Source organism: Haemaphysalis longicornis, unplaced genomic scaffold (assembly GCF_048455015.1).
Source record: "Haemaphysalis longicornis isolate Haplotype H1 unplaced genomic scaffold, Haemaphysalis longicornis Haplotype H1 scaffold_10, whole genome shotgun sequence".
Classification (NCBI taxonomy): domain Eukaryota; kingdom Metazoa; phylum Arthropoda; class Arachnida; order Ixodida; family Ixodidae; genus Haemaphysalis; species Haemaphysalis longicornis.
The window spans coordinates 68,750,513-68,763,955 of NW_027526204.1; the positions used below are offsets into that span (position 1 = coordinate 68,750,513).

General features: G+C 48.3%; 1 protein-coding gene across 1 annotated transcript in view; it reads left to right on the forward strand.

The window, feature by feature from the left end:
• The window catches only part of LOC144159888 (glutathione hydrolase 1 proenzyme-like), a 29,151-nt gene extending 19,874 nt beyond the window's left edge, over nt 1-9,277 (forward strand). Inside the window, exons 9-11 of the mRNA XM_077691545.1 lie at nt 308-542; nt 5,935-6,060; nt 9,079-9,277. Coding sequence (XP_077547671.1) covers nt 308-542; nt 5,935-6,060; nt 9,079-9,225 — 508 coding nt within the window. The 3' untranslated portion in view covers nt 9,226-9,277. The remainder of the gene's footprint in view (nt 1-307; nt 543-5,934; nt 6,061-9,078) is intronic.
• Nucleotides 9,278-13,443: the final 4,166 nt, after the last annotated feature.

Here is a 13,443-nt window from a genome sequence, read left to right on the forward strand (position 1 = left end):
AGTACTAAATGTTGCTTCCCCGCAAGAAGACCCTGTGTTCGAAAGTGCACCCTTTACTGGCCGCTTGCTTCGTTGTACTGGAGTCACTTCCGTGACGGATATGACGTCAGGGAAATCTTCGTGAATTCCGGAATAAAACACTTTCGTGTTTAAAAAAGAAAGGGCAGCAAACACGATGTACCCGTAGATAAGGCTTTAACTTTAAAACCACGTAAGCGGACATAAGTGTCCGAGGATAAGTGTCCGAGGATTTAGTGTCTGAGGATCTGAGACGCACGCTATCACTCTGCTCGGCGTTGACTTTCAGATTCGGCAGCCTGTTCACCACAGCCCGTGGCATCCTGCTGAACAACTACATGGACGCGTTCGTCAAGCCCTTCGGCACGGATGCTTCGAAGAAGCGAGCCAACCTTCCGGGCCCCTTCAAGACACCCATAACATCGATGGCACCCGTGATCCTCACCAGGGATCAGTCACCGTCCCCACTGCACGCGCTGTTCGGCGGCTCGGGTGGCCTTGCGGGGCTGTCGGCTGTAGCCCAGGTATACACTGTGCACGGAGTAGGCGATGCAGACTCGCAGACACACCAGGCTACTCATACCACCAGCTGACTGTCGTTAACGTTAACAGCCTGCTGGTGGATTGGTACCCGGGCACGCATGTTATGGTAAAGCCAAGGAACACTCGGTGTTGTCGATTTGTCAGCCATTTCATAGCCTCGTTCACCTCTCGCGTGAACGGCAGCGTCCGGGGCTCAATTTAACCGTATAAAACTTCAATCGCAGGGTGAAGTCTAGGCCTGCTCCTACAGCAATTTTTGTTTTTTTCTCTGTGTGTGTGTGGAATTGCAGTCGACGCTTTTGACACTGCGCTGCCTTTATCCTCTCGCGTGTGTAGAAAGTGCTGTAGTCCTGCTTAATGCGATTGAATTTGTCGGGCCGAAGAGGGATTTACTCCGCCCTGGTCGTCATCATAAACGACACAACCGTACTTTAGAAAGACGATGGTGAGCGTAAAATTGTTCTTCTGTGATCCACTTTGCTTCTCAAGAAAAACTAGAAGCACCCTACGCGAGATCTGCTTCTGTGCCGAGTAGACGTAGCGATTATATATGCACCCCGTTTTGCAACTTGTACCCCTGCGGGTAGCACTTAGCATATTGCTCATGCACACTCGGTATTACGAAAACGCATGTCTGCTCACTTACAATTTCCCTGCGCTAGCTAGCCTCTGGAAGAACATTCCTGCTCGGGTAACTTGCCTCCGTCCACATCGTATATGTTGCGAACGCATTTACCTTGCGTGCCAAAGAACATGTACGCCTGCCATATTTCCTGCGTACGTCATCTTCGTTGCTCGACTTGCAACTGATGTAAGGAGAGCAGGGGATGTCGATTTTGTTTCTCCAGAGAACAGTAAATTGGGGCGCCCCACTCTCAGGGATGTTCGAAGCCGAAGAAGGAGTGCGAAATGCACACCCACCCCACTAGAGCGACACTGGAGCAGTAAGGCGAATACTCTTCGATAGAGAGATCGTTATGCTCATTGTTGACGGGGATTTGACATACGGTGGAAGGGGGAGCGCAATCACGACGTATCCTCACTAAATTGAGATGCAAATTCACTGTGCGCGAGTGCGCTTGAATGCACCATTCACATGGCATGCGTCACATAAGCTCGTGACTCGACGTGCTTTCCAAGGTCTCGAAAGTTCCACGGTTGAATTATGTTGTAAATCATAAGCGCTTCCAGCTAGGGCGCCAGTGAAAGCTCTCTAGCAGCGCATTTCGAAACCAGCTGCGGGTCACCCCGGCCAGCTTCCCATTGTCTCTGAATGTATTTTCCACGTTCACGGCTGCGACAAAGGCGGCAACAGGAAGCACAGCAATCACGAAGCTTGGGACGTATGCTTCATTATTGACCTCAGCCTTCAGTCTACACCTCCCTTGATTGCTCCCGATCTTGTATCTAGTCCAGGTCTACATCGACGGTTCATGCTCTCGCAGAAAGCGGCTCGCTGAGAAGACTCCGCAGTTCTACCTGCATGGTGTCCCTACCCCGTTCCACAGAAGTCTTTGTTACTAAGACAATCGCTAATGCTGTCCTTACACCTTCCACACTGCAGAAATGGTTGCACGTGGACTATTAAGCCTCTGCGTACAGTCCCCATTGTCAGCAAAATGTTTTTTTTCATACCTCAAGCACCTCAACTGGGCACTGTGCAGATTGGACATTTTCTCGTGTTTCTTTGCTCAGTGCTCTGCCCCCTAACTCGTCTCCTCACGACCCCCCGTACAAAGACCCAAATTTTCTGCATGCTCTGGTGTGTTTTAAACTAACAGTGGTTTGGCAAGGGTAGTGTGAGATGGGGGCTACACTCCCCCTTCCAAAGAAATCACTGGTCATCTATCTCCAACGAGTCATCTCTAACAATTGAGTGATCCCCTCCCCCTCTCCTCCCTTTTTTCCTTCCCCAACTACGGCCATGTGGCCTCCCCCATCTTAATTAATGCCATTCAATTCCTTGCACGTGCCGACCATGCACACATCGGGATCGCATTCCTGGGACCCTTACTGGTCTGCTAAAGCTCAACGTTGCGCTTCTTCGCGTGCTATAGCTCTTCGCTACAGCCACTCACACATTCCACCATGACGAATATTCAATTCTCTCCTTCTCCCCAATATTTGCACCAAGCACTCGCTAAAACGCTATATGTTTACTTAAACTGTCGCCTTCGTTGAAGTATTAGCTTAAAGGGACCCTGCAACAGTCTTTGAACAGTGCAACTAAACTTGCGCGATGTTTAGATTGAATACCTGAGCCAAATATTACACGTGCACGTGAAGCGGTGAGGGCTCAAATCGATGTGAAAGACGCGGAAAAACCAACCGTGCTTTCTTCAATTTTATTCACTATGCACCCCTGGCATGGCTTAAATGACGTCGTTGCGGCCATGGCTGTCCTATTGGCTGTCGCTGGTCAACTTCGCGGCTTATTTCTCGCATTTCCTACAACCTGTTCTATGCCGCAATCTGTACGCACAGTTTTGGCATTTTTGTATTTTGAGTGCGCGCGTAGTTTGAGTGAAGAAACTCAATACTCCCTTTCAACGAGACCACTCGACAGGAAACAGTTATTGCTTCAAAAACGCGCTGCCAGCCTGAGCGCGCGCACTTGCGAGCAAGCGGCAGCCATGCGTGCTTTTATGTGGCACCATACCAGAACTAGACCTTTCCACGTTGCGGACGAAAGGAGAAAACCTCCCGGCATGTCATATATCGAAGGCCGCTGAAGAGCACGCCCTCTCCGACAGTGTTCGCGCAGTGGTCGTCGCGCTGTCCGCGGTCGATTTGAAGGGAACTGTTACGCGCGATTTCTCATTGCGCGTAGTTTCGGTGAAAGCGAACAGATTATCATAATTCTTGCGGGAGATGATCGCTGGGGCAATAGACTTTAACTCAAAACACATACGGAGTAGTCGATGGTAAGTGCTGCAGGGCCCCTTTAAGTAACGCTTGGTGGCAGGCTAGTTGGTTGAATATCATTTTTAGGGTTGCGCTTGGGAATCGCAAAGATGGACTCAAAAGAAGAGCCCGTACACTTGATGTAAAGACGTCAAGTGTACGTGCTTTTCGTTCTAGTCCTTCATTGTGTTATTCCCAAGCGGAATTCTACAAACGATTGAAGTTTCGCTTCTTTTATTGATTGTGTAGTTTAACGCACTGAAGTTACACCTGGACTATATGAGGCGCGCCATAGTGGAGGGCACCGGACGAATTGTGACCTGTCGGGTATCTTTAAAGGGGCCGTGCAGACTAACAAATTGACCGCCATCCCGCGCTCCGAAAGTGGATGTCCAGCAAATCAGTTTTAAACCACTACAAATGGTGATGGAGGAGGATATGAAATGTTTCTCGTTGTCTCGGCGGGCGTGTCGCTTGCGCTATGCTAGTGTCACTATAGATAAGGGTACAGAAAAGTATCGGCACTTTCTTCTATTGTTCCGTGCTGCCGCCACGATCATTGGTCAGTTCGCATTACGTGACATTTGTTTGCACTGCGAAGGTCCACGGACGCCGCCATTTTGGTATTTATGCGTTTTAGTCAGTCAAATCTGGTAGGCCTAGCTTGTCCTCCCTGCTCTGCGGCTGCGTGCGACTGACTGACGTCGTTCCGAATGCGCATCGAAGATAACGCGTGTAACAGCATTTCAGCAGCTGATGTGTGTCCAAAGATTCCGTTTTGCTTCCTCTTCGGTAGTGTTGCCAACAAACGGCTCGGTCGAAGTTTATGGCGAAGCCGCAGATGCGGCAATCTGGCAACACTGATAAACGCCAAAATGGCCGCCGTTGCGGACTTGCGTCCCTCAGTGGCGGTACTGCAATACCTTATCTACTGACACTACGTTTGGCTTTTCTGGCCTGCCTATCCTGACGCATGCACTTGACGTCTTGGGCGAGAACTGCTCTCTTTAGTGCCACAATCCTGCCTACTCTTCAAAGATAATCTGCAAACATAATCTTTAACAAGAACACATGGTGTGGGGGTCGCATTGCTCACAGGCACCTTATTGTACATAATGCCGTTTCGGTGCTTGTTTTGTGGTTTCCTAAAACGAATTATGAATATTTTATTGGAAAGATTTGGTATATTATAGTGCCCCGGGCCCAGTGCTTGTCCCGTAGAAAACAATGCTGTATACACTGAGAAATTGATGAATTTAAGTTAAACTTTTGATTCTCCCGCCTAATTGTGCGTTTCGTTACGTCTGCGATGAAGTAACAAGGACAGGCGTGCAACCTAACATTAGTGCGCTGTTTGCTCTTCAGCGGGCTGCGAAACCCCTTTCTTTACCGCTAGCCCTCCTAGATAGCGCCACCATACTACGTAGGTCGGGTGTCTGTCTTTGCTTTGTTTCTGATCGTATTTGCATCTGGCTTCTTTTTGTTACCTTAGCTAGTAATCGTTTCGTGAAACATGAGGCATGAGGAATTGACAAACAGGGTCACGTAAGGCAACATCGCATACTCGGCCTGTGTGATGAGACAAAAACCCCATAGTGCCAGCTAGAACAAACATATTGATTGATTGTGGGGTTTAACGCACCGACGCAACGCAGTCGATGAGGCGCGCCGTAGTGGAGGGCTCCGGATTAATTTTGACCACCTGGGGATCTTTATCGTGCGCCGAAATCTCGTACACACGGGCGTTTTTGCTTTTCGCCTCCATCAGAAAAGCCACCGCCGCGGCCGGGAATCGAACCCGCGACCTTGTGCTCAGCAGCGCAACGCCTTAGCCTCTGAGCCACCGCGGCGGGTGCTAGAACAAGCATAGGGCGCACAGTATTTACAACGGCACGCGCCGGTACTTCCATGTTTATGTGTACTTTCGTAACTTTCACTGCGTACCCCATCAATCTTACTGCCATAAAATGAATATGCATTACATTTAGGCGAAAAAAGCTCGTTTTGCAAGCTTATAAGCCACGCCTACCTTGCGTTTGCTTTTGCCGGCCTCAGCCAATCGCACAGCTGTGTATATTGCGTCATTAGTTCTAGTGCGGGAAGTGAGTCGCATGGCCACTCCGTTTTCCCCTAATCATGCTTCTTATTTCAGCGAATTGTGCATTTAAAGTGGTGTCAGTGTGATTCTAACGAGGCAATCTTTGTAATGAACCAAACTTGTGTTTTGTTGGCATGGCCCCTTTAAGGTGCACCGAAATCACGACACACGTGCGTTTTCGCGTTTCGCCTGATCTCAGCAGCACAGCGCTTCAGCCACTGAGCCACCGTGGCGGATGACGTTTTACTTCTTACTGACCGCGCTGGACGCTGGAAAGCATTGCTCTTGTGAATAACGCTCATGCGGCTGTCCTTTTCCTGTCCCAGTGACTTCGCTGTAACAGCAACTTGCCGCGTGTTCTTCTGGTGCAGCTCATCACGTGTGCTTCAGAAAAACTGTATCGCCCGTGCATTGAGGACGAAATGAGAGTCCATCCACAGCTTGAATCGACAAATTTTAGAGTGAACGTCGCTGGAAAAGGCAACTACATTGATGCGGTGAGTACCACAACTGCCACCCATTCAAAAGCCTCTCTCATTGGTCAGTCCTAGCGTCACTAAAAAAGCTACGCTTTTATTGAGTGACGCTAGTCAGGCCTGTCGCTACTGTCGCCTTTGATGCAAAGCCAGTGTGACACTCTAGAGTCTCCAAAGTATATGCTTGGCCCTCGAGTTTTCGCTTAAATGTCAGGTAATTAGCAGGGCATATAAGTGAGATTTGAAGCAGCGCATAAAAGAAAGAAAAATCCCGGGGTATTGTAACTAACGTGAAACCTGAGGAGGAGCGAACCATGCAGTGTGTCAGTGTAATAAAAGATTGTGTCTCCCACTCGCCACTCGGGGCGCGATTATCGGGCGTCGGAGAAGCGCCCGTGGGAGGAGCAATCGCACGCTTGCTGAAGCGGTGGCGCCCTCTCTTGCGTTGGCCCGGATTTAGAAAATTAAATTGAGACAGACTGGCCGTAAGCGGTCTGTGTGTCATACGCCGCAGCATGCGTTCTAGCGAGAGGCGTCGGACAACGAGTGTCCCGGTGTGTTCTTTAGGTACGCGTTACGTTATAGCGCGATGCGTTGGGAAACGACTGTCCCGGTGTTTTAGTACCGTGACTGCATCAGGCGACAGGGGACGCCGACAGCCCGAACACCTAAGGTGCCTCGCCCCTAAAACAGGACACAAGGAGGGGAGTAGGCAAATCGCGGCGCTATCCGTGAGGCTTACTTCATCTAAAAGGCCTAAAAACGTAACACAACCAAACCTAACCAAATCCAACCTAGCCTAACATAACCTAACCTAACCCAATGCAACCCAGCTTAGCCCAAGCTAACCTAACCTCAACTAGCCCAAGCTAACCTAACCTAAACTAGCCCAACCTAAACTAACCTAACCTAGTCTTTGTTTCGTGTTTGTGAAACAAGAACCGCGTAAAATCACCTTACATTTCATGTAACCTGAAGCGAAAACACATTCATACTATGCGTAAGTTGGCCGTCTAAGCCACTTACAGTGATACAACGTCTGATGGATGTTCATAGATGTACGTTCCTAAACGCAGTATCAACGCTTTTCTCGCTTTTGCAGCAGCGTAGAATCCGTAGGCGGCTTCACCTAAGTCATCCGAATGCTGGGCATAATGCGTCTGTGGCGTTAAGAGCTATGAGTTGCCTTTAAGACACCGGCTTCGTGCTTATAAGACCTGCTCGTATGCAGCATACTTTTAGCCATGTAATGAAAACCACTTGTTTCATCCGCAGAGGAAATTCGCTTGTTCAAGCTTGGGCGTATATTGACTAATCGCTATGTAGCGGACAAGCTGCTATTTGGAATGCTAACATAGCATCTTTTTGTGTGGGCCGTCCACTATGGTCTGTGCCCGTTACCCCGACGAAACAAATGAAAAATATTTCTGCAGAAATTCACAGAATTATCTACTAAAGCATAGGATTGTAATGACACTTGTCTTTAGTGTGAGTTTTTACAGTCAGTTTTTTGTTTTTCTAAATCCTGTACGACCAAATATCTTCATTGACGCTATTATACCGATTCCAAGTGGAACATTTGCGAAATCTGCATTATGGTGGAAATGCAAGGCGTTGTACGTTTCGATATTTTTCGTAATTTTTCAATATTTTTCTTATTTTTCAGTTTCTGAAAAATTTCGTCCGACCAATTATGTGAGTTTACGCTATTATAAGGATTATATTTGGCACTTTCACGAGATCTGCGTTATTGTGGAAATGCAGGGTGTTACACGGACCGCCAGTTTTCGTAATTATTTTACATTATTCTTATTTTTTGTTTTAAAAAATTCGTTCGAGCCATTTGCTCCATTTACGCTATTATAACGATTACAGGTGGAACTTTTGCTATATCTGCATTATTGTGGAAATGTCATGCATTATACGTTTTGGCACTTCCCGTAAGTTTTAAATGTTTTTCTTATTTTTTTAGTTTTCCGAAATTTCATTCTACGAATTATCCCCATTTACGTTGTTATAATAATTGCATTTTGCACTTTCCCGAAATCTGAATTATTCTGTAAATACAAGGCGTTACACACACCGCCATTTTCCGTAAATTTTTTCTATTCTTATTTTTAGTTTTTCAAAATTTTTTGCGACGAGTTATCTAATTACGCCATTACAGCGATTACAGGTGGAACATCCGCGGTATCCGCATTTTTGTGGAAATGCAGGGCGTTACACGGTCCTGGATGTGGAGGTACTCGGCAAAGAATGCTACGCATTAAAAATGTGTACCTCGCACATGTACATCCAGGCCTACACGCATGTCGTGCACGTGCCTTTTACAAGGGAAGAAGGGAAGGATTATGAGTAAAAGAACAGTGTTCAAACATTTATGAATGTCGACCTATGTTTTACAAGCGAAGCTCATATTGAATCGCTTGTGTCGTGGAAGCTCGTAATAGTGTACCAAAAAACCAATAATCTACAAAAAAAGCACTTCGTGTGGTGGGAATCGAACCTGGGACACTCGCGTTAAGAAGCCGGCGTCTATGCGATTCCGCTATTCAGCCTTTTTTGTTGTTGTTTATTCAGATACGGTATTCATTTGCAAAGCATTAGAGGTGATCCTTGCGGTACGTAGTTGCTACGGGCATCGCCATTGCTGGGCCGCACAGCCCGCCGGGAAATGAGCGGCTAATTTGAAATTGGCGCGGTGCAGACTCATGTCCCTGCTTACCGCAGCGCCGTTGGCAAAGACGCTGCCGTTGGATGGTTTTGTGTTTGGTTAAGAGTTGGCTTGGAGTTTTGAGTTCTGGTTTAGTTTATACCCACTGGTGACAGGCTTAACGCACCCCTTTTCTCTTTAGAAGAGGGGTTGGCTAGTTAATTTCTTTTTGTTTTTTTTAAGTGTCAAGAACTTTTATCTTCACGCTTTAATTGAAGGAGCGTCGAGCTCGTTAGCCTACATATTTGATTTCTTATCCCTGCGTTGTAGAGCAAAACAGAAAGCCTTTATTTTAGTGAGGTTTCGCTCGACTTTTTGCTACGCAGGTTCAAGTGCTGCACAAATACGGTCACCAAGTGAGCGAAAAGTTCATTCCGAGCACAGCCATTGGAATCATGCCGACCCGTGAAGGCGTGCTTGTGGCCATCAACGACGCCGAACATGCCGACGGAGGAGACGTGGGGGGAGCATGAATCGATTGCAATAAATATCCGTGAAATCACGCTGTTTTACCGGCCTCCACGAGGGACGCGTGAGAATACAAACTAGTTTTCCTTTCTCCCCCTTTCTCTCTTAAACCTTGACATAAGAATGTTTCAAAACAGTGACATTCTTTTCACAAATGATGCCTCTGCACCCCAGGTCCATCCGCACGACAGTTGGTTAGTCGCGCTGGCATGGTAGGCATTAATGTTGACAGCAGAAATTAAATTCCGCGGGCAATTGTGCCCCACGTGACCATTCTTTTCCCCTGCTGCCGAACCATATTGTCAACACATACGTTCTGCTCCACGTGCATTGCAGCTTTCAATGCCAATCCTGCTCTTTGCGCATTCTTTCTAGACTGCAGTCTTTCTTCTGTTACTTAAACGAGAAAATTTTGGTCTGTCTGTACGTCCAGGCCAGATTCAGACGCTCGGCCAAAAGTTAAGAAATCTTGAAGGAGAAGTTTATATACGCAGAACTTTTTCAAACGACCAAATCTGCAAACGCCATTCATACCTGTCAACATTGTTCAGCAAAAAAGTGGCAGTGCAACGGCGGCAGGTGCGGGAGGAAAAGCAAGCACAAACATCCCCCTCGCGAGGGGCACGATCAAATGCAGAGCATTTCCGGGGGCGCACGACGTTAAGTAGTTTGCGTTACGTTAATGTTGTTGCATTTGTGGCAACTTCTGACGAGAGAGCGCTCGTCAGCAGTAATTTGAATGAGTCAAGGATATAAGGCGCGTTTCGTAGCGTCCCATTCTGCGTCGGCTTTGTGGCGCTGTGGGTAGAGCACCATGTACATTGCGTTCCGCCCGCAGGGTCGAGGGATCGAAACCAGGCGCCGGGTAGTATTTTTTTTATATAGTGTAAAGGGAGGGGTGCGGACTACGACTACGGACGCCTAAGGACGTCAACGCGGGTGACATCGTGAGTTACTGAAATGCTCTGCATTTAAAACAGCACGCGAGAGGCAGGAATATGGTGAAACGTGAAACGTGCCGTGAACCCCCTGCCGCGGCTATGACGAAACGTGGAGCGGCTATGACGCAACGTGGCGCGGCTATGACGCAACACAATCCAGCACAATCCACTTTAATCCAATCCAAGCCAAGCCAATCGAATCCAATCCAATGACAGACCGACGGGGAGCGATGCGGACTACGACTACGGACGTCTACGCGGGTGACATCGTGAGTTACTGAAATGCTCTGAATTTAAAAGGAAATATTAGGCACATTTGAGGCAAAATATCAATACGAAACTGTTATTTTCGGTGTTCTTTTATTTAGAACTACGTGGGTAATTGATTTCTTGTGACACTAAATGTTAAATACGCAATAAAAATATTTTGCCACAAAAATACAAAGCGCATGCGACGAGTCTGGACCTCATGACGGCACTCCAAGTTCTGCAGTAACGAAAGGTTCTATTAGATGGCGCGCACGAAGTGGAGCGCGCAAAAATTGAATGGGAGGGAAGAGAGCGTGAAAGGTAGGCAGGGACAGAAGACAGGCATTTACGGGGCAGGGGCGGCTCGAATCTCTCGTCCTTCGACGACATTTGCCGCGAAACGAGCAGGTATGCGGCCAGCAAGGGTTCTTTCGCGACCATTGGTGTCAACAGAAAAATTCCGCGAACAAATTAAGTAATTTACTGGCACCGCCAGGAATCAAACCTGGAACTAATAGAGTAACACAGCGAGAGCACGTTGGCTTACCGATTTATCTACGAGACTACGCGGGGACGGGGAAGACAGGTGGTGCACTCACCAAGCACATCTTCGGGTTTACCGCCTGCACTCTCGCTGAATTCCACGTGATAGTATCACGTGACCTCTCGCGCCGCTGTGCGCTCCGCCCACGGCCCGTCTAGCGGCCCTGTGCGCGCCTTGCGCATGCGCTCGGAGTTACAAAAATTAAAGGAAGCTCATACCAACGCATAGCATCTCACTTCTAGTACGCCAGTGTGCTAAAGCCTGTGGCCTCCAGTGTTCACGTAAAAAATCACAGTTCCTTTTCGTTCGCCCTCACGACACATCAAGGAACACATTCAAATACTCCTGGATGACCAGGCCATCACTTCAAGCCCCAGCATAAAGATCCTGGGCCTAAGTCTCCAGGCCAACACCAAGAGTGACTTATCCTTACAGCGCCTCAAACACAGCATCAATCAAAACATACACATGGTCAGACGACTTGCCACCAAGAAGCGAGGCGTCAAGGAATCCGATACCTTTCGATTAATTCAAGCTTTTGTCCTCTCCAGAATCACTTACGTCAACCCCCTGTCTTCTTCTCGGCAAGGAGGACATAAAGATGCTTTATATAATGAATAGAAAGGCGGTTGAGCAGGCAACTGGTCTTCCCATGAGCGCGTCCACAGAGAGGCTGCTTAGCACGGGGCTCGACAACACGGGGGAAGAGCTGATAGAGGGCCATCTTTCTAACCAGAAGCTCAGAATAAGCAGAACTGCGGCGGGTCGCCGCATATCCTTCACCAGATTGGCTGGGAAGCAGAGAATCTCACTCCGCTTGATGCACTCCCGGACTCTTGGCGAGAAGAACTTAAGAGGTTCCCTTTGCTTAGAAATATGAACCCGTCACACGACGAGGGTGGCCGACAAGCACGGGCTCAAGCGGTCAACACCACCCTTGGCGCGGATCATGCAGTTATCTACACAGACGCCTCGCAACATTGGGGGTAGCAATACGCCATCATCGTGGCTACCTCCAGAACCAACCTTTTTGCGTGTGCCTCACTTAAGACCCAGGACATGACGGCAGAAGAAGAGGCAGCCATCGCCTTGGCTCTAACTCAACCAGGGCTGCGCAAGGTAGTGACCGATTCCCAACAATCCTACCAGAATTACACCTCGGGGGGGGGGGGGGGGGTTTCCTGAGCTGCACTGCGTGTGCCAAAAACCACTCGCCAAACAGTTCCATTCAGCGCATCTGGACACCTGCTCACGCTTCCATGGAGGGCAACAAATACGCCCACTAACAAGCCTGCGCTTTTACCCTCAAGGGTATGCATCTGCACGAGGACAGTTTCCCGCTTGTCTCGTTCAGGGGCATAACCCAGCATTATCGCCTTCAGACACAGACCCCATTTTCGCCTTACCCTGACCTTTCCAGGGAACAGCAAACTACACTACGGCTCATACAATCCGGCTCCTACCCGACGCGTCTTCACTTGATGTACCCGAATCGCTACGACGCCGAATGTAAATGTTGCTCAGAAGTATGAAAACTCCGCCACATAATCGGGGTGTGGCACTTTATCCCTGAGCACCCTCCTCTCTTTGTCAACTACCGAACAAGAGAAATGGGAGATGCTGCTGTCCAGCCCCTCTCTGCATACCCAGGTTCAGCAGGTGGACGGAGCACAGGCGGCACGAACTGAATATGGGCTACAATGAAGAAGGAACCACTCCCCTCTGCCGCACTCTGGGCCGTTCAGAAATCTGAATACAAGTATTTCCTCCTCCTCCCCTGTCTCTGCCGCCGATACGGGGTTTGATCTTCCTAGAATTTTATAAAAAAAGTTTACACTCATGTGCTACACCAATACAACTCAACCAACCACCTTTCATGCGTCATGCATTGATTTAACCTTACCAAGAATATATCTTTGAAGTATTAAAGGGTGTGGTTAAAGGGGCCCTGAAAGGCGTTTTGAGCACACTAAATGAACTAGCGCAATCGTTAGATTGGGTCGTCAACGTCATCTGTGCCAAGTATTACTCTTTTACGCGCAGCGGAAAGCTAACACTTTTGTTGCAAAGTTTGTCGCTTTTTTCCCACCCTTCCCTTCGTGTTTTTGGACGCCGCCATCTTCACATGTCTACGTCATCGATTCCCAGATGTTCGTCATGAGCTAGACATCCTGCTATTGAACGGCTTTTTCACGCACTTCCGGCAAAGAGATGGGTCGTCTGCTCAGCGTCGGATCGCCGGCTGATCTGCCAGCGGAGTGCTTGGACATTTTAGGACAAACGAAACAAGTTCAAACAAACGCTTAACCGTTTGTATTGAATGCAACACGGCCATAACACGACATGGATATTCTCTTACCTGAGTACGTTCCATTATGAAAGCGTTGAAGCCCTGTGGCACTTCTTTCGTGCAATGGCAGAGAACGCCCTGAGCCGAATGCCCAGGTTTGACGCATACATTTTATTCAACTTCAAAACAATCCAGAGAT